The sequence below is a fragment of the Urocitellus parryii genome, chromosome 9 (assembly GCF_045843805.1).
Source record: "Urocitellus parryii isolate mUroPar1 chromosome 9, mUroPar1.hap1, whole genome shotgun sequence".
NCBI lineage: Eukaryota > Metazoa > Chordata > Mammalia > Rodentia > Sciuridae > Urocitellus > Urocitellus parryii.
In genome coordinates this window covers 111,050,616-111,077,641 of record NC_135539.1, presented here as the reverse complement: position 1 = coordinate 111,077,641, position 27,026 = coordinate 111,050,616, and the positions used below count along the sequence as shown (strand labels likewise).

Genomic DNA, 27,026 nt, shown 5'->3' with positions numbered 1-27,026 from the left:
GTGAGTTATTGATTAAGAGCGCAGTTGACTTAGATTTCAGTGTCTGACCTATGGGTGGGAAGGTTATACAAACACTACGAATAATCAGCTCAAGTACCTGTGGCAGCTAGCGAAGCACCTTTTAAAGCTACGTCCCAATTCATGGATCTTAACGAGGTCTAGGACTCAGGAATGAAAGCGTTAATATTCTCAACGTTTCCACCATAAAGTCACACCCTCTCAAGACGTCTCCTTAGTATTCTGCTCTCGCGATAATATGAAAAAAAAAGTCTTTTAATTAGCCCCGCCCCCAGCCTTATTAGTTACCAAGCAACGAAGGCAACCAACCTCCGCAGCGCTGGGAGACTTGGGAGCTGCGGTCTTTCTCCTTCACAGATCCATCTTCCTTCTGGAGCCAGGGACCGCGATTCCGCCTGGAGCCCCGCCCACTAGGTCCTGCAAGTTCTCGATTGGTTGATGATTCTCTCCAGGTGAGCGTTGACGCGCGAGTGGGCGGAGCCAGGCTGAGCCACGTGATTTGTCGGAGACTGGGGTGCCGGGCCCCTAGCCACAGTCTTGTCAGCTCGTGTCTGCAACGTTACTAGGGAAGCGCCAGTGTCGCAGCCGGGAGGGGATCTTAGAAGAGATCGTAGGGTGAGCGACAGCTACGCAACACCTGCAAGTGTCTAAGCGGGCGGGATGAGGGTTCTGAGTGCGCCGGGATGCGGTGCTGGGTAGAGATGCCTCGCCCTTTCGGGAAGTGCCGGCCTCAGGGCACAGTCTGGAGTGCAGATCTGTAAGGATCCCGAGCGGCCCCAGCTGCTATTGGGTTGAGGATTTTTACCTTCATTGAAGGAATAGCGCAAGGGCATAGGACGCCATGTATCACGAGCCCCCTTGGTTTCTGGGTTTGGGCTCTCCCACCCTAGTTCATATCAGGATTTAAATTTTATTTTGCAGGTAACCTTGGGGAAGTCATTTACTACCTTTGCACGTCAGGTTTCATCTTTACATTGAGTCCCAGGAGATAAATAGGGAGACAGTACGGAGCAAGGCTTGAGAACACCAGAGGAGAACTTGGGATATGTTATGGCTGTCTCAGGGTCCAGTTACATGTTTTCCTTCAGGAAACGTGTTTGAGATTTTCCCTCATGCTCATCCCTTCCCTTCACCCCCCCCAAGTCAGAGTCTTACCTTTGGAGTGGAATTACTTTCTTGATAATGAGTTTGATCTATTCTCATTCCCACCTACTCCCAATTCCCACTACTTTTCTCCCTAGTGTTAAAACTAGAATCTGAGGCAGGAGGAAACTTGCACAAGCCACTTAATTTGATTTTACCTCAATTTTTCAATCTGTAAAATGGAAAGAAGCAATAGTGGTAATAAAATCTGCCTTATTAGAGGGTTTTTGGGAAGCATTTAGGAAATAAGGTATGTAAATGTAAGCTCCTCACTCAGCAAATAAATACAAAGTTCCAGTTTAACTCTCTTATAGAACAGGAAACAGAGGATGGAAGATATTTGTGACAGGTAACTGTTAACTGGGAGAAACAGGAATAGACTTGGTTCTTGGCCTAGTGTTCTTTTACTTATTCCACACTGATCCTCTGCACTGAGTGTTTTGAGGGACATGTTCTTCCTTCCCTTCCTTTGCATTCTTTTTCTCCCTTCCAGGTGCCTCCTGAAGAGCTACCATGTCTGAGAATTCTACATCTTCCCCAGTACAGAACAAGAACAGATATGAACCCAAGACTGCTAATCTTCGAATGACAGATAAGAAATGTTGTGAGTTCTAAAAAATACAGTTCTTGGGAATATAGTTGTAATATTAGACTCTACTACTTAGTGGGAGTGAGGAATAATTCTTTGATGCTGGAAATTTAAAACAAAATTTTCAGAGGGCAATTTCCTGACTGAAACAAGTAGATTCTGTCCTTCCAGCTAGATTGCTGGTGTGGCCCAGTGGTTTCTTCTTTCTTTTCGAACATCTGTACACTTGCTTAATGCTGGAAGTTGGAGCAAGCATTGTCCAAACAGTGAATAAGAGTGGTAAGTTGTAGGAATTACTTGGGGCTGCTACCATCTTTCATCTGTTGGGCTAAGTTCCAAGTGGGTGCTGCTCACTATAGAAACTGCAGGTAGGAGCCAGTGTTACTTTATGTCACTCCTTTAGGCCTCAGGGAAATGAGCCCTGACAAGTGATTTCTCATGGTGTATTGGGCACTTTACCTTCTTCCAGGTTTAGCTATTGTACTTTGCAAACTATTACTCAGGAACATTTCCATGTCAGTCTTTTAGATAGAGATAGCAGGAGGGGCTGCAAGGGGATGAAGCATCACTTCCTGTCCCTTGTCATCTATATTCCTTAGCATTTTATAGACTGCATAGTTGCTCAGAAGTATGGAACTTTAAGTCCCAAGATGTTTCTGGAAACCTCAAGGAATGCTAACTCTGTTCTGTGCTTCCTGATTGCACCTTTCCTTTGGAACCCTATCAGTCAGTTTTTCTCACTTCAGTAGTTATATATGTCAGCAGGTGCAAACAGCCGACCAGCAGGAGACCAGGAAATTGTCTCTTGTTCAAAGCTTTCCCTAGAGCCTTGACTTTGATGTCAAGCTCTTGTCAGTTTCATGATTAAAATGATACTACCTCTTCCCCAGTCACCCATGAGGCCTGCTGGACAGAAGCAGCTGGTTTGGATGTGATACTGAGGTTGGCACACCTCTGTGATTAGGGTCTCCTTTCTCTGCCAGGGCAGGAAGCCATGTGCCAAGGGCAAAATGCCCCAGGAGAGATAACTAATATAGCATGGTTCTTAAGTGTAACCTCTAGTGTCAATGTCATACTGCCTGAGTTTGAATCCTGGTTTTATTCTTTCTTAGCTGTGTGTCCTTGAATAAGTTGCTTTCTCTTTCCATGCCTCAGTTTACTCCTTTTCAAAATGGGAATATCAATAATATCCTCCCAAAGAGTGATGTGAGGATTAAATGAGCAAATTTAGGAAAGCACAAATATAGAAGAATTTTGGACATAGCTAATGTATTATTTTTTCACAGGTAACTATCATCCTCTTGGACTTACTCTTTTTAAAAAGATTTGTAGTTATGCATGGACAGAATGCCTTAATTTCATTTGTGTGGTGCTAAGCATGGAACCCAGTGCCTCACAGGTGCTAGGCAAGCATTTTTCCAGTGAGCTACAGCCCACCCCCTGGATTTATTCTTTTGAAACATTGTGTATAAATAAAATTATATTCAAATGGTGAGCTGGGGGCTCACCACTTAAAAACAGCCCTGTGAAGAATTATTTTTTTCAGCAAAGAATGCTTTCTTATCTTGTTTGACAATATTGTAACTCAGATTTGGTGGTCTAGGATGCACTTTTTCTTTTTCTTGTACCAGGGGAACCCAGGGGCACTTAACCACTGAGCCACATCGCCACCCTCTTTTTGTATTTTATTAGAGACAGAGTCTTGCAAGGTTGCTTAGGGCCTTGCTAAGTTGCTGAAGCTAGTTTTGAACTTGCAATCTTCCTGCCTCAGCTTCCCAAGCAGCTGTGATTACAGGCAATGCACCACCATGCCTGGTTTAGGTTGTACTTCTTAAAGGGGAGTACACTCGTGTTACTGCGATGCTTGATTCAAAGGAGAGTGGAAACCAGTTGTGGTTTTGCATGCCTATAATCCCAGCCTTAGCAATTTAGTGAGACCCTGGTCAAAATAAAAAGGGCTAGGGATGTAGCTCAGTGGTAAAGCACCTCTGGGTTCACTCCTCAGTAGAGAGCTTGGATGGGAGTAGAGAGCTGAATTCAGAGCTGATAACTGTGGGTATTTCTTTCTTTCTTTTCTTTTTTCTTTCTTTCTTTTTTTTTCCAGTACCAGGGATTGAACTCAGGAGCACTGAGCTATATCCCTACCCCTTATCATCCTCAGCTCTTTTTTTGTATTTTATTTAGAGACGAAGTCTCACTGAGTTGCTTAAGGCCTTCCTAAATTGTTGAGGCTGGCCTGAACTCTCCATCCTCCTGCCTCAGCCTCCTGAGCTGCTGGGATTACAGGCATGCACCACTGTGCCCGGAAACCATGGGTATTTCTGACTACTTAGGACACCCAGTGTCATTCCTGGCTCTGCCTGATTCTGCACAAGAGCAGGCTCTCCTACCTGCCTTCCTACCTCTCCTGCAATTTTTCTGCTTTAAGGGCTTTTAATTAAGGAAGCAGTAATCCCAGGTTTCTTTTATGTTTTCTAGGTTCTCATTTCTGCTCTGGGTTCTTAATTTCTCTTTTCAAGCTCTATTTTCCTCTCCAAACTGCTTTTTCTCCCCAAGTAGAGGTCTCTGGGTTGTCCTAAAACCATGGTCATTCATGTTGTATACCATGTTCTTTACCTCCCAGTTGGACTGTGAGACTGTGGCACTCACAATCAAGAGAGTAGAATACACCATTATGAGACTATGCATTAATTTTTTTTTTCCTTTTCCTTTGCTATTTACAGAGACATATGTAAGTTTGATTCTTTTAGACATCTTATTCTGGTGTATTCTATTAATGAAAGTAAGTTTATATCATAAGTATTCTGTTCTGCCACCACATCATTTTTAACAAACTTACTATATTATGGACATCTTTCCATGTTGGTAAATTCAGAAGCAGAACGTACCTTGCTTCAGGTTCCCTGGCTGCTTAGCATTCGTACCAGCATTTGCTTTATCACTATCTCCACTGTTGTCCCCTTGCTGTTAATTACACTTGTGCTGGCTGAACTTGAGTTTGGGAAGTGACTGGTCTTGAGGACTGAAATTGGGGCTGAAGAATGACTTCAGGGAGCCAGAACCTCCAAAGGAGCATTATTGGGACTTCGGCTGCTCCAGGAATGGCGATTCAAAGGGACTGCTGGTTGAGATCCTTTTAAAATGTTTAATGGCTGCTTTCCTGTACCCCTCCCCACAATTTCTGCTTTCAGGGTTTTCTGAAAACAGGAATAGGGGAATCTACATTTGTTGTTGTTGATTCTTTTAGGTTTTTGATATCTTGAGTAGATCTGGAGCAGACAAATTCATACATGAACCTTTCCCTAAGTAAAAAAGCAATCCATGTTCATGAATAATTCAGACAACACAGAAAGAAAGTGAAAAGTAAAAGTCTTTTAGAATCGCTCTCATCCCTGCTGTTCTTGTAGACATCTTATTCTGGCACATCCTATTAAAATAGGTTCATACTGTATATATTCTGTTCTGCTGCCATTTCCTTTTAATAAATAAAAATTACTATATTGCAGAATCTTTTCCATGTTGTTAAGTCCAGATTCGCCTCGTTCTCCATTGTAGGGATATGTAAATTATCTTCAACTTTTCTACTATCACAAAGAATGCTGCAGTGAGCATCCTTATACCTTTGTGCATTTGTGTCAGAAACTTTTCCTACTGAAATAATAGGAGAAATGGCAGACACATTGTAGCTATTATTGATAAGTGTTACTAATTTGCTCTCTAAGGAAATTCAGTTTTGTAAGCTGCTTCCACTATTTCAAGATACTTAATAGAAGTTGGACACGATCATCTATAGCTGCACTGGTTGACTAAAACATCAGTTTCCTTATTATTTGGCTGCATATAACTTGGCTTTTTTTGCCCATCAGTAAAATAACAGGAGATAATCAGTTTTGTTTTGTTTTTTACTTCTGATGAATAAAAATTAGATATTACTAATGAAGCAAGCTTTATGGACCCATTTAGAGTGAATGCTGGAAGAAGACCTTGACCATGGAAAGGATAGGACCCCTTGCTCTCCAGATCATTCTTCTAGGTTAGGATGGAGAGAATAGTTATGGTTACTGTGCTGGGTTAAGTCCTGACCGGAGGCCCAGGAGCTGGGACTAAATGGGAAGTTGTGAGACCTTGAGTCTGGTCAAGAGCCTTGACCTTGACTCTGTATTGTGGAACTGTGGGCTGTGCTTCAACTTCTCTGGGCTTGAGTTTTTCTTTGTATATGAGGGAAGTCATCAAGATAACCTTCATCTTTTCTAAGCATGCTTAGGAAGAGAAAATGAGTTTACAATTAAAAAACCAAGTTCAACTGTATAATGGAGACAGATGAGAATTTCAGGAATGAGACAGGTTTCCACTGTCTGTCAAGAGATGGCATTACAGTGTCCCTGCAATGTGAAGTAACTTCCATTCAAATTTAAAGTTGTGGGGGGTGATTTTGTTTTTTTAACATACAGAACAGAATGTTCCTCCTTCTGCCAATGTGGCAGTCTGAGCTAGGAAGTGTGGTTTTATATTTTAGTCTGGAAGGGAGAAATCCAGGCTATAGTAGATGTATGAGTGTGTTCTGAGCCAAGGCAGAAGGGGAGGTGCTGAGGGCAGGGTGTAGAGTCCCTGGGGGACTGTGTTCTTTTGTTCTTAGTATTTTCTGTCCAGCCTGCTAAACAATGAGCAGCTGGCTCCCTGGTTGCCTTCTGAGTCCCTGGTAAGTATCAGACCATTTTAAGCTTTGGGGAGGCTAACAGGACCTTTGGGGGAAGAGCCTAATGGGCTGGAAGGTGTGGACGAAGCAATTCTGGAAATGCAGCTAATGAACCAAGTCAGGGAGGATTGAGAAGAGTGTGCACTCAGCTGGAGAAAGTGAAGACCCAGGGGATTTGACTACTTGAACCTGAGGTAGCTAATGCCAGGCAGAGTACATATGCTTGTTAGGGGTCAGCTGTTTGCTTACCTTTGGGCTCCCTGTTTGGACAGAGATGAAAATCACCTTAGCTGCTCCATTACCTACGTGAAGGGATACTCCTGCCTAGAGTCAGGAATTTCGACTCGCCCAGAAGAGAAAGGGCTAAAAACCCAACCTGTGGGTGCAGAGTCTGGGCGTACCCACCCCCCACCCCCGGGCCTCTTTGGCTGCCTAGTATTTCTTGCTAAACACTCTTGTTTCCATGGTCATTTCTTTTCCTGGGTCCTTCTACTTACTTCTCAGTTGAAATCTTTTACCAGTTCTTTCTCCAAAGGTGAAAGATGCATTTCCTAAGCAAATGCCCCTATTTTACTGAATAGTTTCTTAGCGTGACAGGATCATCTTGTTCTTGTAAAGAAGCAGCCACAACTTGTAGGGACCCTTCTGGAAAGTCATGCTGGGAGGCAGAAATTTCCATTTCCTTCCACGGTTGGTTCAGAGTCTTTTCCCATCTGAGCTGGAAGAGCTTGAGGCCTCCCCCTCCCCAAGACCTCAGATTGGGTCTTGGCCCCAGGAAAGGGGCTGCAGCAGTACAGGTTCCTCCCAGCTCTCCTCTGTGGCAGGATGGGCTGGGAAGAGTATGACCTGTGAGCAAGCTAAGGAGGGGCCTCTTTTTATGGAGAAAAGCTGAAGAGGGAGCACAGGATCTGGATTCCTGTGCCAGCTCTACCCTTGACTCATTATGTGTGTGTCCTTAGGCAAGTCACCTGACCTCTGAGCATTTAAAATGCCCCACCTATATAGTGAGACTTTTCTCTGTAAATGAACATAAGTTCATTCATGAAATAAGTTAATTTACTAAGAAAGGATTGTTCCTGCTTTTCAATTGTCTTGCATCTGAGTCAGGCTGACCCAGATGCCCAGTGAATTGGCTCTACCATGAAGCTTCCAGAGGTCTCTTCACACTTATATCAAGTAGGCTTTTCCTACCAAATCTCACTTAGAAATTTCAGTTTAAGGAGGACAAAAAAGGCAGGTGAGCAGTTGGCAGGCTAATGTTTTGCCTGTGGCTTTGAGGGAATGGATGGGATCCTCAAGATAGAAACTCTGTTCTAAAAGCCTGCTAGTTGGGCATTGGTAAAATCACAGCCCTATCATTTTTATGTTGCTCGGCAGTCTCATGTTAAGAAGGGTGCTGTGGTTACTCTCCACTTCGGATATTTCCATGAAAACCTTAGGAATATGGGAAAGACATTCCTTGGTTTGGGTACTTTCTGGAAATCTGTGTGACCCTTTAACTTTATTTCAGGAGGATCTGCTCAATATATTCTTACTTTGCCTTCCCACTCCTCCTGGACCTTTGCCCCACAAGTTTAGGATGATTAAATAAGATTATGAGCTGGGCATGGTGGCACATACCTGTAATCCCACCTACTCTGGAGATTGAGGCAGAAGGGTCACAAGTTTGAGGCCAGCCTCAGCAATTTAGTGAGACTCTGATCAACTCAAGAGTTGATCAAAATAAAAAAGAACTGGGGATATAGCTCTGTGATAAAAAACACTCCCGGGTTCAATCCCCATTACCCAAACAAACAAACAAACAAAGAGTTTGACTGAATTTTCTAGACCAGTGCATAAACCTTATGGGCCTATACTCATTTAGTTCTATTTTTCTCATTTCCTTCTAGCATGGGCCTCCTACATGACCAACTCCCCGACTCTTATTGTCATGATTGGTTTGCCAGCCCGGGGTAAAACCTATGTGTCTAAGAAGCTCACACGCTACCTCAACTGGATTGGGGTGCCTACCAAAGGTAGGTGCAAGTCATTCCTTGGGAAGTGAATGATTAGTTCCTGGGCCCCACTCACCTCTGGGAGACTTAGGCTCTCTTAAGGCATTAACGTTTTGGGGTGCTTCTGGTAGAAATAGTGGTTGCTTTCTCATTTATTGGATTCTCTTTTTCCCTGGACTTGTCTCCTCCTGGACTGGATAAATTGGTTTATTAAGAATTCAGTGAGAATAGGACTTTTCTTTTGTGAAATCCTTGCACATGCATTATGTTATCTAACCCTAGAAGTGTCTTTGTGAAATAGACAGAGAAACACAGAAAGCTGAAATTCAGACAGCTTAAGACTTGTCCCAAGATCTCCTAAATCAGGACCTGAACCCAACTGTTTTGACTCTTAATATCATATTGTCTCCAACATACCATGGTACTTTTTATTTTCAACTCCTTGGCTACTCTGACATTAGGCCAATGTCCTCTTTGGTGGGGCGATGATACTGATTTGCTGCTGAAGGATTTGGGTGTCTTCTGCAGTGTTCAATCTTGGGGTTTATCGACGTCAAGCCGTCAAGTCCTATAAGTCCTACGACTTCTTTCGGCATGACAACAAAGAGGCCATGAAGATCCGCAAGTGAGTCTTTTTTTTTTAAGAACTACTCCCAGGTCAACTCTTTCTGGGCCATCATGAGACTGAATGTAATGGGGCTTGTTTCTTCTCAATAAGTATCTTGTGGGTATTTTAAGTGGAAGTTATCTGATAGGCAGATCACCTTGGGCTTGTTGGGTAGAAAAACAGGTTTCAGGGAGATGGTTGTAGGCTGTGCCTAGCAAGAGAAGATACATGTGTTGGGGCACAAAGGAAGGTATAAGATGATATAAATATTTTAAAGGAGCCAGGCATGGTGTCACATGCCTGTCATACCTGGGACTCGAGACCCAGGCAGGAGGATGGCAAATTGAAAGCCAGCTTCAGCAATTTAGGAAAGCCCAGGGCCCTAAGCAACTTAGCAAGACCCTGGCTCAACATTTTAAAAAGGGCTGGGAACTTAGCCCAGTGGTAAAGCACCCCTTGGTTTAATTCCCAATACCCCCCACCAAAAAGAAAAAAAAACAACATAAGTGGGGGAAAAAAGATCAAATTAAGGAAATAATTTGACCAGAGGGAAACTAAGTGAGAGGGGATGAGATTCCTACAGCAATCCCACTGTTTGTGTCCTCCACTGTGTTTGAGCCTAGCTCTTCTTGCTGATTTTCTTTGCTTTCATGGCAGACATTGTGCCATGGTGGCCCTGGAAGACGTTAAGACCTATCTGACTGAGGAGAACGGGCAGATTGCGGTGAGCTCTCTGGTTTCCACCCTGTCGGCAGCTGAGCTCTCAGTCCCACCTTGGGTCTGCCTTGGTGTGGGGCTCCATTTCTCTGTCTCCATTCATTTACCTCATGTGTTTTCTGCCCAGGTATTTGATGCCACCAATACTACCCGGGAGAGGAGAAAAATGATTTTGAACTTTGCCGAGGAGAATTCCTTCAAGGTAGGATCTGACTCCATGGTAGATTAAAGGGATGAGTAGAGGCGGGGTGTTAGGATGGGGTATGGATCTGTTTGACTCTGGTGAGGATGGGATTGGGTATCTGATTCTCTTCTCTTGAGTATACCCCCGATCCTTGAGTGTTTTTTTTCAGGTCCTTTCTCAGACCTTTAGCCTGTATGTTTGAGTCCCAGGGGATGTGGTAAGAGCTATTTTAAAATGAGGAGGCCTTGAAGGATTTTCATGAAGAAAATCCTGGGAGATGTGGTGGCTGGGTGGGGTAGGAGCATGTGCTCTTAATTAACAGCTTGGTATTTTTGGCTTGTTTATAACTGCCTTCTCTCCTTGGCCAGGTATTCTTTGTGGAATCTGTTTGTGATGATCCTGATGTCATCGCTGCCAATATCCTGGTGGGTGACACCCCTATGTTTCACCTCTTTCTCACCTTTGTGGCCTGTGTATATATGTGTGTGTGTATGAGGAAGGGTAGTGATAGAGAGAAATAGAAGTGTTAAATGTCACAGAATGATCTCTTTTCTCTGTCAGAGAGAAGTGCCATTTTGTATTTCCATATTGTTCCTTAGGGAGAAAAAATAGGCTTTGCGGAATAAAATAAGAATTAGCTGCTGAAAAGAGACCTAGTCTTAGACCGTGCGAGTCCTGGCTTGTGTTCTGTTATTATCTGGGTTCTGAGACCTAGATATTATCCTAGATCAGCCTTTTCATTATCTGTTAGGGCTACCTTACAGGAATGTCATCTGCCCTGAAATTATCTAACATTCTGGTCAGCATTCTATACACCTAGCTCCTCGTGCCCTGTGCCCTGTGGGGTCACAGCACAAGACAGTCCTTATCCAATGGGTTGTGTCGTGCTGTGCCAAGTCATCATCTGACATGCTCTCCCAGCAATGTCAGAACTGGGGTCATCTGAGGGAGAGGCACTGGGTCCCAAGTCAGGCACTGGGCCACACTGGGCCTCTTCTGAGTGGCAGTGGGAGAAAATTGGAGTCCATTCCGTTTTCCCAGGAAAGTACATAAAGGGATTGGGCCCAGGAGCAGTGTCAGCTGCGTGACTGCCTCTGTCCTTCAGCCAAGGGCAGGCACATGACTCCCAGGTTGTCTTTCCCTTCTTGGTTGCCAGGGTCACAGGACTAGGGAGGGAATGCTCAATGAATGGAGAGTGCCACCACTCCAGTGAAAGGCTACTTTTATGGACCTCTTTTTCTTTTCTTAACAGTGGCTATTTGTAGGAGGGCTGTTAAGGGCAGACCTCTGACAAGACCCTTACTATTCCTTTGATTTCAGGAGGTAAAGGTGTCCAGCCCTGACTACCCTGAAAGGAACAGGGAGAATGTGATGGAGGACTTCCTGAAGAGGATTGAGTGCTACAAAGTCACCTACCAACCCCTTGACCCAGACAACTATGACAAGTGAGGTTTTAAGGCCATGGTTAGAAGGCCCTGAAGAAGGGGTCTCATTAGGAAAAGAGCCTTTCTCCCTCTGCCCCCTAACTTCCTCCTAGACTTGTAAACGTTATATTATTCCTAAGAAACAAGGTATGGATTGTGGCTTTTATGTGAGTTGCATTTTAAACACTGACATTTTTTTTATCATCAATTTTTCCTCTCTATTCTCTAGAGCAAAATTTTTTGCATCTCAGCATTACTGACATTGTGAATGGGATAATTTTTTGTTGTGGGGTCTGTCCTATCCATTGTAAGATATTTAGCTACATCCTGGGCCTCTGCTGACTAGATGCCAGTAACATCTTCGAGCTGTGACAACCAAAAATGTATAAAGACATTGTGAAATGTCCCCTGAGAAACAAACCCACTCAAGAACAACTCCGTATCAGTAGTTCTGAACTGGGGTGTTACAGGACATCCTGGGACATGTGTCATCATTTTTTATCAATTTTAAATGTTTATTATATGAATTATATAATATGAAATATGTAATATGTATGTTAATACATATGCTTATATCACATGTAATGTAACACATATATAATATTGTACATATTATATTTTGCACATATAAAATGCATGTAAAGCCCTCAGAACATTCCTGACTTAGAAATATCTGATTGATATTAACCATCATTACTATAGCAATGTCTGTTGGTGAGGTGATAAAGAATATAGATGAATTCACCAAATGTAAGGTATGGGAGCCATAGCAAAATGTCAAGTTCATGTTGAAGAAAAATAGTGTACACATGGAAACCTGGGGGAATGTTCCTTGTGAAAGAGTGTGCATTCAGGGCAGTTGACGGCTCTATTCAAATAAGGATACAGCCTTGCAGCCAAGCAAATGGTGAGACCAGTGTGCCTGGGACACCATCAAATTGCTGCAGTGGTCTGTTTAATGTTTTGAACAAGTGTACATATTTATAGATTTTTATCTCTGGTTGTAGGACATTGGGTGATTTCTATCATTTTTGGCACTAGGAATTGAACCCAGGGACACTCTACCACTGAGATACATCCTCAGTCCTTTCTATTTTTTTATTTTGAGACAGAGTCTTATTTAGTTGCTTGGGGTTTCACTAAGTTGCTGAGGCTGACCATGAACTTGGGATCCTCTTGCCTCAGCCTCCTGAGTCCCTGGGATTATAGATAAGCACTGCCATGCCCCACATCACTCTATTTTTTCTTAATTTTTAAAATAAGCCCTATTACTTTTATATTGAGAAAAATCTTGTGATGGCCACCAAGCAGGCCATTTTTAGCAGTGGCTTTGAGAGAGGCTTGATTAGGTAGATGGAAGGCGTGGGTAGGTTTCTCTGCCTATTATTTTGCTCTCCTCCCCTCCTCTCATTTTTGGTGGCACCATATTCTTACCACCCCAGAGGGGGACTGTGCTTCTCACCGACTTTGAGGCTTAACAAACTCTTTAGATCACCTGGTCTAGTGCCTTATGGGGAGCCTGAGTTCTGTTTGCCTTACCCATTGTATGGCACAGTTCAGGTGTACCACCCTACCCAGTTCCCCTCCCCCACCTTACTTATTCTCAGATTGTTTTACCCTAGAAGTTTTGTTTTCCTTCCCTGTCCTAGGGATCTTTCTTTCATCAAAGTGATAAATGTGGGCCAGCGTTTTTTAGTCAACAAAGTCCAGGACTACATCCAGAGCAAGATTGTCTACTACCTCATGAATATTCATGTCCAGCCTCGCACCATTTACCTTTGCCGGCACGGAGAGAGCGAGTACAATCTCTTAGGAAGGATTGGGGGTGACTCTGGCCTCTCTGTGCGGGGAAAGCAGGTGAGTCATTAGCTAGCTAGCTAGATTTCCTAGGCTTAGAATTAGAAGGGCATGGTGGAGGTCATCTATTTTATCCCTGTATTAAATCTCATTTGGGCAGATGGTCAGGCAAATGCTCAAGATGTTTTCTTGCTCATGGCTCCAGCTTCATGTTAAAGTATGGTTAATTTGGAACTATCTCCACTGTGATCATTCAGTCATTGAATATTTATTGGGCATGACTTGTATACTTAGCACAGTACAGGGTGCTCCAGTTCAGGTTCATTTCCTCTTGGGTTTATATTTTGATCATGGTTCAACAAATTGCCCCTTTACAGGCTGAGTTAGCAGTGCGTGTGTGCTTTGTATGAATGTGTGTGTGTATGCGGGTGAGTATATTGAGTATGTGTATGTTTTCTTATTTTTATTTTTAACCCCCAGTTTTCCCAGGCTCTAAAGAAGTTTCTAGAGGAGCAGGAAATAAAAGACCTTAAAGTGTGGACAAGCCAGTTGAAGAGGACTATCCAGACTGCTGAGTCTCTTGGAGTGACCTATGAGCAGTGGAAGATTCTGAATGAGATTGATGCTGTGAGTGGAGTCTCTCATTCAGGTGGAAATTCTCAGGAGTCATGATTTGGGCAGTTTTGTCTAGAAACTAGAAGCACCAAGTAAAAACTTTGAGGAAGCTGAATCTGTAGCCATTTGGGGGGGGGATTGGGGGAGGAAATGTGGAACACCCATCAGGGCTTCCTGCCTACTTAAAGATCAGTGCCAGCGATGGGACCCAAACCAATGTTTGACCCAGCCATTCTGGTACCTGGGGAGACTGGGGCTAATGAGGACTTGTTTTGTTCTTTTGTATGATTTCCTCCTGGGAAGAAGAAGTAGCTAATAAACCAGTTGGTTTTTTTTTTTTTTTTTTTTTAATTTCTGCTTTGAACATTTGATCAGCTATTCTGGTAAAGTCCTTCCCCAAATTTTTCTTGGCTTTTCCTAACCCTGAACACAGAAGTAAACATTAATTTTTCCTTCCCTCCTCTCTACTAATTTATTCCTCCTTCAAGTTCTTCAGTCTTATCAGTGTCCCTCCTTCCCTGCCTCCTATTCCTTTTAACCTGTTGACTCTTCTTGACCTTTACATTCCCCACAGAAGTAGGAGAAAGTGACAGCTTTCTCTCTGCTGTGGCTCCCACCCATGGTGCCCGTGACACCCTGGTTACAGTCAGCTGCAGTCCATGAAAGGACCCAGCATAGGGCCTGACACATAGTAAGCAATCGGTGTTCTTCAGTGGCGTCTTCTTTCTGTGGGATAGGACAGTGTGGGCCAGTCCACCTCCTCAGCCAGTGTGGCTTCTTGCAGGGCGTGTGTGAGGAGATGACATACGAAGAGATCGAGAAGCAGTACCCAGAGGAGTTTGCTCTTCGAGATCAAGACAAGTATCTGTATCGCTATCCTGGTGGGGAGGTGAGACTTCTCCTGTGGAGTAACGACCCAGCCCTTTGCCGGTGGGGGAATAGCTTTAATTTGGAGGATGGATTGATGTGATCGTAGGGGATGTACAAAGGTAGCCTAGCCATCATTTACCTTCTAACCTTTGAGCCATCCTGTGTTTAATTCAGCTCAGGCAGTCCAATGTCTCATTAATTTGTTAAGATCTCTAGAGAAAAGAGTCACAAGATGTCCCCTGAGTCAAGAATACTATGGAATCAGTCTGATCTTTTTTACTCCTTTTTTTTTCCCCTATTCAGCTCCCTCAATCTCACCACTACCCAAGTGGGTCTAGTCACCAAGTAAATATATGGGGCATGCATTACTTCTCTGTCATCTTTAGTGTTTTAGACTGTTTCTTTTTCTAAGTGGCTTCATACTCTAGAACATTCAAGGCGAAAATAAATAAACCAGAATGGCAGAGGTCCAGGAAACTTCTAGAAGACTCTCATTGCCTTACACTCTGCCTATTAGTCATGGGAACTACAACAACAAAACACACACATGCAAGTTGAATTCAAACTTTTTGTAACCTGTGATTTTCTTGGTCTTAATATTGCTATTTAAAGATCCAAGAAGTAAGCTTAAGATTCAGGCAGGGGTGGGGGTGGGCAGTGGCTTTTCACTGAGCCTCCAGGAAGAGAGCCAGCCTGGGCAAGAAGTGGCCTCTTGACTCCGGGATTCAGCCGCTGGCCTGGCTGCCAGCTTGCACCTGGCCTCTTACCAGCCTGCTCCACTTGCCCCCACAGTCATACCAGGACCTGGTACAGCGGCTGGAGCCTGTCATCATGGAGCTGGAACGTCAGGGCAATGTCCTTGTCATCTCCCACCAGGCTGTCATGCGATGCCTCCTGGCCTACTTCTTGGATAAGGGCGCAGGTGCTATTTGAGGGAAAGTCTGGGGACACATCTATGGGGAGAGAGCCTGGCTCATAGTGGCACCAGGATTCCTGGCAACTGGGCCTCCCCCTCTTCCACTCAAACTAGAGTACATTTTTCAGGCAGTGGTTTGGGGCTCCTAGCAGCCACTGGGTCAACTGCTAGTTGAATTCACTCCACTATTACAAAAGCCCCGGTGGAGGGTGGCTGCTGCTGGTGCTGCTTGATTCTAACTGCTAAGGGGCCAGTGTCCTGCTAACACTCCTGGCAGCATCAGGAAAGTGACTGAATAGTCCCAGCTTGTCACTCTGGCTACTAGGAAGGTGGTATCTTAGAAGTATCTTCATCCTTTGGGTTGGGGGTGGGCAGCTCTTTCCAGGTAAGAATAGTAAGGAAGTGCTGTTTCCTTTTCTGATCCTTCCCTTCTCAATCTCTTTGAGCCACCAGAAGTCTGCAGATTGGCCTTTGGGTATCCAAATGGACCATAGTCTTCCTTCCCATAGAGCTTTTGGCATGGCACATACTCCTGTTTTGCCTGCATGGAAGAAGCTGAAATGGTCTTATTTCCTTCCTTACCACTCAGAAGAACTAGGTGGCTTCTTAGTCCTGATCATTGTGTGGGGCTTAGGGAACGAGCTGAACAACTCTAGGTGGTGGTCAGGGTTGAAGACTGAAGAGTTCAGAAAAAAGTCACAATTACTCCATGATCTAAGACACTTCCCTCATCCAATCTTTCTGCTTTCAGATGAGCTACCATACTTGAGGTGTCCTCTCCATATCATCCTCAAACTCACTCCTGTGGCCTATGGTAACTATGAGCTCAGGGACTGGCAAGAGGTGGGGATTGAAGAAGGTCAGATGTTTGGGTTTTCTCTGAAGATTGTCCAGAAATTTGAATGCATCACGTCCACATGTCAGGGACATTGCATTAGCATTTTGCATTTTTAAGGGGATGTATGTATAAGTGTGTGTGTTGGAGAGTTTGTTTTCCTGTGTGGAAACTGAGGAATTCTCCTTTGAGCTTTCTCCTGAGGGCCTTTCTTTCCCTTGTTTCTCAGGGTGCAAAGTGGAAACGATTACACTCGGAGTGGAGGCTGTGAACACTCACCGTGAAAAACCGGCTGTAAGTATTTTCCCGTGGACAAACCTGCCAGTTCCCACCTCCCTGAGTCCTTGAACCTTTGACATAAAGAGATTGGGGTTTCTTTTATGTTCAAAAGAAAAGCTGATCCAGAATTCATGGCCTCCATAGTCTGCTTCTAAAAGGCAACCATATGGGAACTGTTAATTTTTAAATCGGTACCTCTTTCATGAATCTTAACCTTGAAAGTTGGCTCCTAGAAATTCAGTTAAATATGGGAAGTGCTTGGCTGAAGTGAAATCCAGACTCCCTGCCCCAGGAAGGCTCCCTTTAAAGAGCAGGGTTCAGAGGAGCTGGAAGGTGGGGTCAGCAGGTTGAGGTGGGTTCCTGCTCTGCCTCTGTGATTTGTGTGGCCTTAAGTAAACCCCTTTTTTTGGTGGACCCCTTTCTGATCTGGGATCTGATGATCAGGGAGCTTTCCCCCGCTGTGACCCTTTGATTCCCCTGGGGCCAGGAGACCAGGCGTGTCCTGTGTGAGGCCAGAGGAACAGGAGGAAGGAAGCTGCTGTGGTTTCGAGCGTTATTTAACCTTTGTGAGTGAGCTTCTGGCGTGGCTTTCATTTGTGTGGTGTCCCTCCATTTCCAATCAGAACAACCTCCCCAAGAACCAAACCCCTGTAAGGATGAGAAGGAACAGCTTTACGCCTCTGTCCAGTTCGAATACAATAAGGCGTCCAAGAAATTACAGTGTTGGGAGCCGGCCCCTCAAGCCCCTCAGCCCTCTCCGTGCCTTGGACATGCAAGAAGGGGCCGACCAGCCGAAGACCCAAGTCAGCATTCCGGTGGTGTAACCGTGTGTTTCCCTTTAGCCCCGGCCTCCTGCCCTTGTCACTAATCTCCAAGGAGTCATTTAACTTCCACCGCCACCCCTTCCCTCAACACCTCACCATTATTCTTAACCCAGAATATGAGGTCACACATGTACAGGCCAACTCTAGTCGTTCTCCAGTTGGAAACAGCTCCTCACCCAGGGGCAGGATGGCAAGTTGGGTCTTTTAGGATGGGGAGGTCTGGAGAAGGAGAAAAAGGACACATTCTCCCTGGGGGCTAAGCATGCCTCATAACTTGGTTCTTTGTTCTCCGGTGTCTAACCTCACTCATGTCCTAGTGTTGGTGAAGTGGGGATGGTGGTGAGTGAAGGGAACCAGGAAAGCCCAGTTTCCCTTCACCTTGTCTCTTTAATGTGAATTTAACTCACAGTCCTCACTTAACTCGTTTTCATCTCCCCTCTGGATTGTCTAGTATAATGCATGACATTGTAGTGTCTGTCAAAGAGGGAAGGGGCAGTTGGTGTGGGAGAAGTCCAGGCCCCAGTGGTGTTTTCTGGTGGGTCTAAGTGGATCTGGACTGGAGGAGTCTCTCCTTTTCCTTCTCCTTCCTCTCCAGCCAGGTCCTGAAAGGGCCAGCCCAGGTTACAGAACACCCACAGAATGCTCTGGAGCTTGCAAGTGGACATAGGGTGAGAGTTCTTATCTCTTTTCACGAGAAACAATCCTATGTTTTTGATGCCCTGGGGGAACCTGGCCCTGGGGATGTGGGACACATCTTGGTTTGTATTTTTAACCTAGAAGAGCCAGGGGTAGTCCTTTGCTGGCTGTGGAGTGGGGTTCAGGAGGATAGGGTGGTCTGTAACCCTTGTGGGCCTCTCAGTTCAGCCAGATCTTTTTTCCTGTGGCTTTCAGGTTCTTTGCCAATCACAGCAACTTTCCTGCCACAGCCAGTGACCTCTGGGGCTTTTTAGAAGGATGGAGTTAGATTCTGGAGTCACCACTGATGTCTGAATCACTCAAAACAAAAGGCAGAGAAGAGCTCACTCCAGTTCACCAAAGCTGCTTATTATTTTCCAGTAATTTCCAGCATACCCCTAAAGTTATTATTATTATTATTTTAGCAGGAGAAATTTTTTTTTCCAAGTGTGGAAAAACTTGATGATGAACTTAATCTCTCTTCTTGGGGCACTCTTTTGTTCATAAGGAGAAATTAATTTGACATTTTGAGAATTTCATGCAGTCTAGCTCTTTCCTGACTATTCTAATTTATCTATTCATTTCTGTCATCTCATTTTCTTTGTAGGGTTTAAAAGTAATTGTTTAAAGAAGGGACTCTTAGCCCCTTGATAGCATATAATGGTTTTCCTTCTATCTCAATTTTGTATACAAAATAGATGAATGTATATACGCACATTTTTCTGAGAGACAAATCTAGAGTTCTCTTGGGATTTTTTAAGATAGGTGATCTCCTGCCTATCCGTTTACATTTTAGACTTAGCTTGTGGGAACAAGTTAACTATTTCCCAAGGGTTTTTGTTTTGTAATAGAAAACCTTTCATCATGGCTCTCACCCAAGAACCTTCCTTGGGATCTCCTTTACAGCTTTGGAAACTTACACAGCCCTGGGTCCATCTGAGTCAGGCTGAATGCTGACTCAGAAACCGGAGTTGAAGTCTGGACACATGTGTGTTTAAATAGCTTCCCTGATGATTCTGATTCATACCCAGGGTGTTCCACCTTATGGAGCTAAGTGGAAACATACCAGATAGTAGTTTCTTGGACAAAGGATCAACCTTGGCATTCTGAATTCCTCTTAATTCTAAAAGGACAGTTCTTTGGAGTTCAATATTGGAGCCGATCACCGTAGTAAGCGAAGCAGGCCTCTCAGTCAGGCTGCTGTGCTTTAGAGACTTACTGTAGGTTCTAGTTTCACCTTTCACCCTTCACATTGTGCAGTGACGTGGAACAAACCTCTAAATGACCTTGAATAAAAGCTGGGTTTCCAAGCACCCTGGAGAGAGTTCCTGAGGTACAGTCTGTAAGATGAGGAAGGTTGCCTCCACCTTGAGCCCTTCACTTTTACATTCCAAGTAGAATACCACAGCTGCTTTCCAAAGGCTGCTGGCCTAGCGTCTTCTCAAAATTGTGTCTAAGACATAAAATTACCTGCTCTTCCTGTCAAGCTGTTGCACAAGGTCTGTAGTAATGTCTTTGTGGGGCTTGGAGCTGGATGGGGGAAGAAAGAACAGAAATAGAAAAAGAAAGGTCCTTGTCCTCAAGAAGGTTACTTTAAGAGACAGGGCATGTAATTTACAGCAAATGAACATTCACAAAAGAGCCACACACTGAGTCTGGAAGTGCTGATGTTGCCGTGGACTACAGATTGCTTGTGACTGTTCCCTTTTCCAATGGCTGTGAGACCAAAAGTGTTAGGGGATAGAAAGACCCCATCTCCCCAGTGTGAGTAGGAGAGCCTGGGAGGTATGTGTGGCTCTTTCACAGGGTTGCCTTTTCTAATTTGGTTGAGATGATGGCAACTCTAGCCCAAATGGTTATTCGATGTATTCTCCTGCTGCAAGGTAATAGTAATTTAGAGATAATAAATGAGAAGAGGGAGAACTTTGATCCAAAGATGTGGGATTTAGATGGCACCTCCTCTTAGGTACAGGGACCTTCTCTGACTGACTAGCATTGTGTTAGTCTGTTATAAACACTGTCATTAGAGACAGGTCACTGGATGTTCGTTTTGGCACTCATTCTGCTGATAATACTTCTAATCTTCCCCTGTGTTAGTTTGCTATTCCCAGAGGAGTAATGGAGGTGACCTTATCCTCACATAGGACAGGGGAAGTTAGAATTTGAAAACAGCACCAGTTTCAACATCCTTTGACTTTTGATCCCTTCAGAGATGTTCACAAAAGAAGTCAAGAGAATATAGAATTGAATAGAGCTCTTCAGGATTTTAGGGAAGTCCTACTTCCCATCTTTTTTTTCCCTATTCTTCTTCCCCTTGTTACTTGAAATGTATATTGGTAGTAGATACCTGTTACTCTGCTTATGTCTATATCACAAGTTCTACAAAGAAAGGATGGACTCCAGGGAACCCTTTGCTGAGGTTTTAATTGTTGCCATGGGGGAAATAGGTGAGACTTTGATCTACTGGTATAAAATGGGAAATGAAAACCATATTTTGTTTTTGTTAGTTCCAAGCTGAATGAGGATGTCTGTTAACAGATTTTTGAAAGGATTTTGTTGCAGATTCAGAGAACCCACTTCTCTTCTGTTCCTACTTCCTAATTTCCAAATTGGAATTTAGTTCTTATTTATTATCAATAGTGTCCTTTTTGTTTTGGTAATGGGCTGGTTTTACATCGAATTGGAAAGTAGAATAGAAAAATCTTTTTCAAGTAAGAAAACCTTTTAAAAGTCTTTTTAATCTTAAGATTTTAAATCTTTTAAAAATCTTTTATATGCATTGTGCTGGGGAATTGCCCTATGTCATTGTATCTGGGTTTTGATTTTGTTTCCCAAGAAATTGGAGTAGAGGATAAGATGTATTTGTACTCCTGGATGGAATGGTTGAGTGTTTCTTGTGAAGATCTGATAGACCTCTTGCAATCCACATTTGATCTTCAGATGCACTGATATTTGAAGAAACATGATATATACTTGTTTGCAAATAAATCCATCTTTTGGGTTTTCTGGGGGCTGGAGATCTGAGTTCTAGAGTTCTCATTGATGCTTGGGGTGGCCAGTGGACAAAGGGAAACACGTCCTGGGTGATGAAATCTCATGCACATTCCAGTATCCTAGCCAAGCCCAGAAGCCATTGTATCTGTTGTCAAGAGGTTTGATAGACGTACCCAGCTTTTCTTATATGTACTTTGACTTTTTGTGTGTGTTTTAAAATGTTTTATTTTAAAAATATATTGTCACATTGTCATGGTAGATCCTTGCCTTTCCCTAAAGATGACATAGACATCAGAAGTGTGTCCAGGAATTTTATTTAGATTCTTGGTGTCCCTAAGACTATTTCTAAAGGGATCTGTGCTGACTGACTGTGGGCTCTGATAGGGTCTGCAGGCCAACAGTCTTCTCGGTTTTCTCATTGTACTGTTTTTTAGTATGGTAAGTTATTGTAATTGTCTATCTATGGCACATGTCCTGCAAAGAAAGGAACTAAACACTGTACATTTTCTTTATGGGGAAATCTGTGTGCTATAATTTTTCATAGACATTCCTTATGTAATAGTGGTCAAATTCTCAGTGTTTATAAAGATGATAGTTGTATGGTGTTTTGTGAACTCAGATAAGGGAATGCCTAGTCAGAATCTGAAGTTGTGATTTCTACTTGAAGTCATCTTGTCCAGTCCCCTGCTTTAGAGTAAGACTTTTCTTTCACTATCCATTCCTGAATCTTCTGTCCTCAGCTTATCCTATTAAGGAATGTAGCATTCTAATGAAGAGTGTTATTGTTTTTAATCTGCCATGCATTTGGCTTTTATTCCTAATATAATAAATGCAAAGGAAATTTGCATTCAGAAACTGATTTTAAATGGGCAAAGGTATTCTTTCCCATAAGTCTTTCACTGGATATCTGTGGCCAACATTTACTTACTATTTTTGTATCTGAATTGCTTGTATACATTTTTATTGTTGTTGAAGTAACAAAATCAACTTATTGTAATACAGTGATGGTTTTCTATGGCAAAAGCAAAGAACTGAATGCCACCCTCTTTGGAGGGGACTAGGAGTGGGGCTGAGCCCCATAGGTTTGAATGGAAATGGGCTGGGCCTGGAAACCCAGGAACAGAGTTCTACTGTGGACTTCCCAGGCACAGCTTCTGTTGAACATAGGAGCATTAATCTCTAGCACCATTCTGATTTAATCTGGTGACATGATGACATACGTTTTTACTTAGATCCACTAAAGGTGTATATAACTGTATTGGAAATGTGCTTTTGTGTGTGTGTGTGTGTGTGTGTGTGTGTGTGTGTGTGTGTGGAATGGGTAAATAAAATTGTTGAGTAACTTAAACCTATCAAAAGGCTTCTGGGTTTTTTGTTTTGTGTTTTGGGCTATGTCCCCACCCACACCCTCTAAAACTTCATTGCATGCTGAGAAGACTTGGGCAAACCAACGTGGGTTCTCAGTGCGACTATAGACAAGACTCTCTTTCACTACCTTTTAGGGAGGATGGGAAAGATATGGGAAGCTCATGAACTTGGGTAGTCATGTATACCTGTTGGTACCTATGCAAGAATTAAGGGAAAATTACTCTCAACCCTATGGTGCTGTGACTCCTACTAACAACATGTAGCTCATATTACCTATTAAAAAAAAAAAACTTGTGAGATCTTTTACAATTTAGTGTCTGTTGCTTTTAAAATATACCCCACCTATTTTTAAAGAGATTAACAGCCAATGGTAAAAAATGGTTATTTAACAACTTCTGAAACAGGAACTAGAGCTGAAATTGCTTTTGCTATTCTCATGCCTCATTCCTTATTACTAAGAAGGGCCACAAGCTCATTAGAAATGCAGAGTCTCAGGCCCCCGAATCAGACCTTCATTTTTACAGGATCACCAGACACATTTAACATTTGAGAAACATTGTTCTAAGGGGAAGAACTCACAAGGTAAAACATTGAATCCAAACTTAGGGGAAAAAGTTGATTTGCTCTGATCACTGACTTCAGAATGGCCTGGAGTAACTACAATGGTAGGGACCCTCCTCAGAAGCCAAGTAGCCTCTGACTGCAAGGTCACTTTTTTGGCATGGTCTTTGGATGAAGTAGGCTGCATACTCTCTTTTTGCCACAGGAATCCTGATCACTTCTGCTTCATATCTTAGGTATGTAGCTTATGGTCCAGGTCTGCAAGGAGCACCTGGCCCAACATGGTTACAAGGTCAGCTTCTCAGGGAAAGAAGCCCTTGCCTATGCCATTAGAGTTTGTCTGACCCCTCAGAGTGCAGGTGTGTGTGTGCAAGCACACCAGTGTGTCCTTGCATGTATGTGTGTGGAGGGGAGGGATGGGGGCTGAAGGGTAGGGGACACAACGGAAGGGCTGAGGCTGAATTCTGCTCTGTTTTTCTTCATTCATCTATTGGTTATGGTATAATGGCTTCGCTTCTCTTCCTCTTTGACTCCTAGGAAGTGAATACTGTGCCGACTGAGCATAAACCTGCCTCTGTGACGTCCTTCACATTGCACTCCTGATGGTGTGGAGGCTGAGGCCAGACCTCTCCAAGGGACTGGATCTTCTGAAAAACTTGGGACGTCAGCTCCCCTGAGGCTAGAAATGGAGGTTAAGTGGGGACTGCAAATTCATGGCTACCAAAATGAGTCCTGGCAAAAGTCGCCACATTTCTTTCCCCATGCCTAATGGGAATATCAGTTATACTGTGCCTCAAAACATTTAACAGCCGGAACCAATTAGTTTTCATCATCTCTTTGTTGGGTTTGGTCCAGGTTTGTGGATATCATTCTGTTTAGGCATTTAGCATCCTACCTGTGACTGCAACCCTAGCTGTCTGTTGCCCAAGGTGCACATGTACTTCTTCAAATGTGGTTTCTGAGTGAGAGGGATGAGCTCCAGGAAGCCTTTTCTGTGTAATAAGAACTGATCTTTGCATCCACCGCAGGCCAGCTGGCTAGAGTCCAATATACATATGCTAACAGCCACCTCTTGATATATTATTGGAAGTGAGCAAAATCACCAGGTAAATGGAAGGTATCTGAGAAATTCAGTACCTAGAATGTCTCTTCTGAAGTAATAGAAGTCGGTGTCAATAGCACCCTTTTCATTTAGAAAAGTTTTTCTCATTTTAGGCCCTTCAGGGGAGAGTCTGACTAGAAGACTTCCCCGAAGGTTACTCGTCTTTAAGTTCTCTTTTGTACAGCTGTATTTTCTACCTGATGCATGTGCCTCTCATAGCTGAAGAGAACTGAGGTACTTCTCCTCGGTGACTGGAATGAGGGCTGGAAAAAGAGAGTGCCATTTCATGTATAACCCCATGAAGGAATGAAAACAGCTCTTGGGAATTTTTTTTTTTTCTTTTTTTTTTTGGCTTTGAAACAGGTAAAGACAGACCTATCCTCTGATGGGATCTGTCATGGTGACCTGGTCTCTAAGAAAGCTGTGACTGTCATTTCAAGAAAGCAGTCTATTGATGTCTGTCTCTGATCCAGTTCACTATCTTGATCAACTGGTCTCCCATGTCACACCACGGGAGAAGAACCAAGACTTCAGTGCATTTGAGTAAAACCATTATTAGATAATAGTTAAGTAAATTGCTTACCTTCTAGAGAAACCAGATCACCATTCCAAGATCAGTGATTGTCAAATGTGCAAATATGTCTCTGTGAATGCAACTTTAATATGTTGCTGCTCTCATGGAGGAAGAATGTGGAATCCTCACAGGACATTATATCTTACAAATAAAATCTATTTTTTTTTAAATTTTAAGAATAGTACAGTTTGGGCTTTAATTATTACTTTTTTTTCTCACTCAAATGCACACTTACTGGGCAAAAGTCTGAGTAGCAAGAAAAATAATGAGATTCAGCTTTCTCTAAATGGTTCTTTTATACTGTGGATGGTGCAGAAGACTGTTACTGACTATGTGAAGAGCTGGGCTGGAGGCAGCTCAGCATCTGGCAACTGGGAGCTTATTTTACATGCACAAAGCTGCCTTCAGAAGGCTCCTTACTCTGCTCTGTAGCAGATGGTTTTCATCTGGCTGCTTGTAGCATGCTGTACTGTATTGATTTGTTCTTCTGATGCAGATTTCTTTCTGCATCTAAATATACTGTTTTCTGATGATTAATGTTTTATTTAGTTATTTATTTATCCATACAAAGCATTTTTATATCAGCATTTGCATGTATTTAATCAGAATGTAATATAATTTGTGTTGTTAGCTTTTTGGTAGAGGCCTAGGTGGTTTGAACTTTTAAGTTTAATGTCCATAGTGTTCCTGAAATTTTCAGAATGTGGATATCTGTAAAAGGATAGTAACTATGTAAAAGCACAGTGAACTTTTTTTGAGCACTTTTTTTCCTCATTGATTTTTATTATAAACCAAGAAATGCAATTCTCTGGAGAAATGTTCATCTCCTGGATAAATAAAATCATGCTAAAATATGTGAGTAATATGTATTGTTTTTGCAATAAGAAAACAAAATAAAAGTTATTTTAATTAAAATACATTAATTTTTAAAATCACCACAAAAGAAGATAACATTTGGAATATTATACATACATAAAATATTAATACCATTGTTCAAATGTATTTGAAACTAAATTCTTTAAAAATTTTCTCAAATTATTATAGTGTATATATTTCCAAGTAGAGTAGTGTTTTTAATCAGTATCTACTATCTTTATCAAGTTCCACTAGCATTTCAGAGGGATATCAATGGGATTGTTACAGCCAGGCATTGTTGGTATTCTAGGCATTTATTTATTCAACAAATATTTCATGACTGCCTGTTGGTTGATAGGCCATGGATCAAAGTGCCTGCCCTTTTTCTAGAATTTATTATTGAAAAGTAAAAAGTTAACAGCAAGTCTGTAGCTCATCCCTCCCTCTGGGAATTATTTCTCCTTCATGAATAACCTTGAGTAAAACCATTATTAGATAATAGTTAAGTAAATTGGTATGGTAAAAGAACTTGGTGCATTCTTCTTGGGATAAGTAGTATCAGACAAAAAATGTTCATAAGAAGAATAAAATTATAGCATTTGATGATAAATGGATGGACCCAGAGAATATCACACTAAGTGAAATAAGCCAGACTCAGAAAGCATTTCCAAATTCTCTTAATTCAAAGATTCTTCGGACAGAATGAAAATTATTTATGAATTTTCCAAGTTTGGAACTAAGTGAGAAATAGTGGTTGTAAGTTTTGATAAATGTGTTGGACTTTGATATGGGTGTGCTCTCAAGGGTATAATTTCCTTGGAAAGATCTTTAGTCACTTGTAATTTAATCAGCCGTCAAGCCATCCTTGGTCAAAGGCTGGGAGAGTCTGCAATCATTCTCCTCCATTTACAGATAGGTCATTGAACACCCTATTAAAAGACATCCCTTGGTACTGTTGAAATGTTTGTCAAAGCCAAAATCTCAGAGCAAGGTAAATGGTAAGATTTGAACAGTGAAGTCACAAGAAATATACCATACTATTTTTACTATTTTTATATGTCACCAGTAACAAAGATATCAGGATTAGAAAATGATTCAGAGAGTGCTCTGCGTTGTATGATGGCCATTGGTTGCTTTATTATACCATGTTAAACCTTTCCAGGGATTTTACTAGGGACCCAACTGTAAGGAGGCTCAACCTTGAGGCTACTAGCTTGCCTTTTTTGGTGACAAAACTCCACTGGCTCTTCTTGTGGCAGTCTGGCAATAGCCCATTCCCAAACTTTATGTTCTCTAAGCATAGTCTGCACCATTGACCTACATTCATTCTCTTCAGTTCATTTGAGAATTTAACAAGCAAAGTAAAAAGGTAGACACTTACAGGTTTTA

General features: G+C 42.7%; 1 protein-coding gene across 14 annotated transcripts; it reads left to right on the top strand.

The window, feature by feature from the left end:
* The first annotated feature begins 354 nt into the window (after window positions 1–354).
* Window positions 355–25,629, top strand: Pfkfb2 (6-phosphofructo-2-kinase/fructose-2,6-biphosphatase 2). 14 transcript variants are annotated; one of them, XR_003300625.2, is made up of 18 exons: window positions 526–633; window positions 1,655–1,765; window positions 8,336–8,461; window positions 8,969–9,065; window positions 9,705–9,771; window positions 9,892–9,966; window positions 10,317–10,373; window positions 11,269–11,393; window positions 13,022–13,229; window positions 13,650–13,796; window positions 14,569–14,673; window positions 15,447–15,576; window positions 16,322–16,384; window positions 16,635–16,699; window positions 17,308–17,487; window positions 18,108–18,176; window positions 18,400–18,563; window positions 23,644–23,725. XR_003300625.2 is itself a non-coding variant. In XM_026387386.2 (17 exons), exons 2-17 carry the CDS (start codon window positions 1,675–1,677, stop codon window positions 23,707–23,709), a joined length of 1,671 nt encoding a protein of 556 aa, XP_026243171.2. In that variant the 5' UTR covers window positions 355–470; window positions 1,655–1,674; the 3' UTR covers window positions 23,710–25,629. The 14 variants fall into 14 exon arrangements, 13 of the variants coding, with proteins under 13 accessions (XP_026243171.2, XP_026243170.2, XP_077659111.1 ...); XM_026387386.2 differs by lacking the exons at window positions 526–633; window positions 18,400–18,563 and adding an exon at window positions 355–470 and having other exon boundaries at window positions 23,644–25,629; XM_026387385.2 differs by lacking the exon at window positions 18,400–18,563 and having other exon boundaries at window positions 23,644–25,629.
* Window positions 25,630–27,026: the final 1,397 nt, after the last annotated feature.

Bases quoted from the DNA above. Each gene is read 5' to 3' on its own strand.
- Pfkfb2 (XM_026387386.2), top strand. From the start codon at position 1,675: ATGTCTGAGAATTCTACATCTTCCCCAGTACAGAACAAGAACAGATAT. The intron at 11,394-13,021 runs GTGAGGTTTTAA...TCCCTGTCCTAG, and splicing joins GACCCAGACAACTATGACAA to GGATCTTTCTTTCATCAAAG. The intron at 14,674-15,446 runs GTGAGACTTCTC...TTGCCCCCACAG, and splicing joins ATCGCTATCCTGGTGGGGAG to TCATACCAGGACCTGGTACA.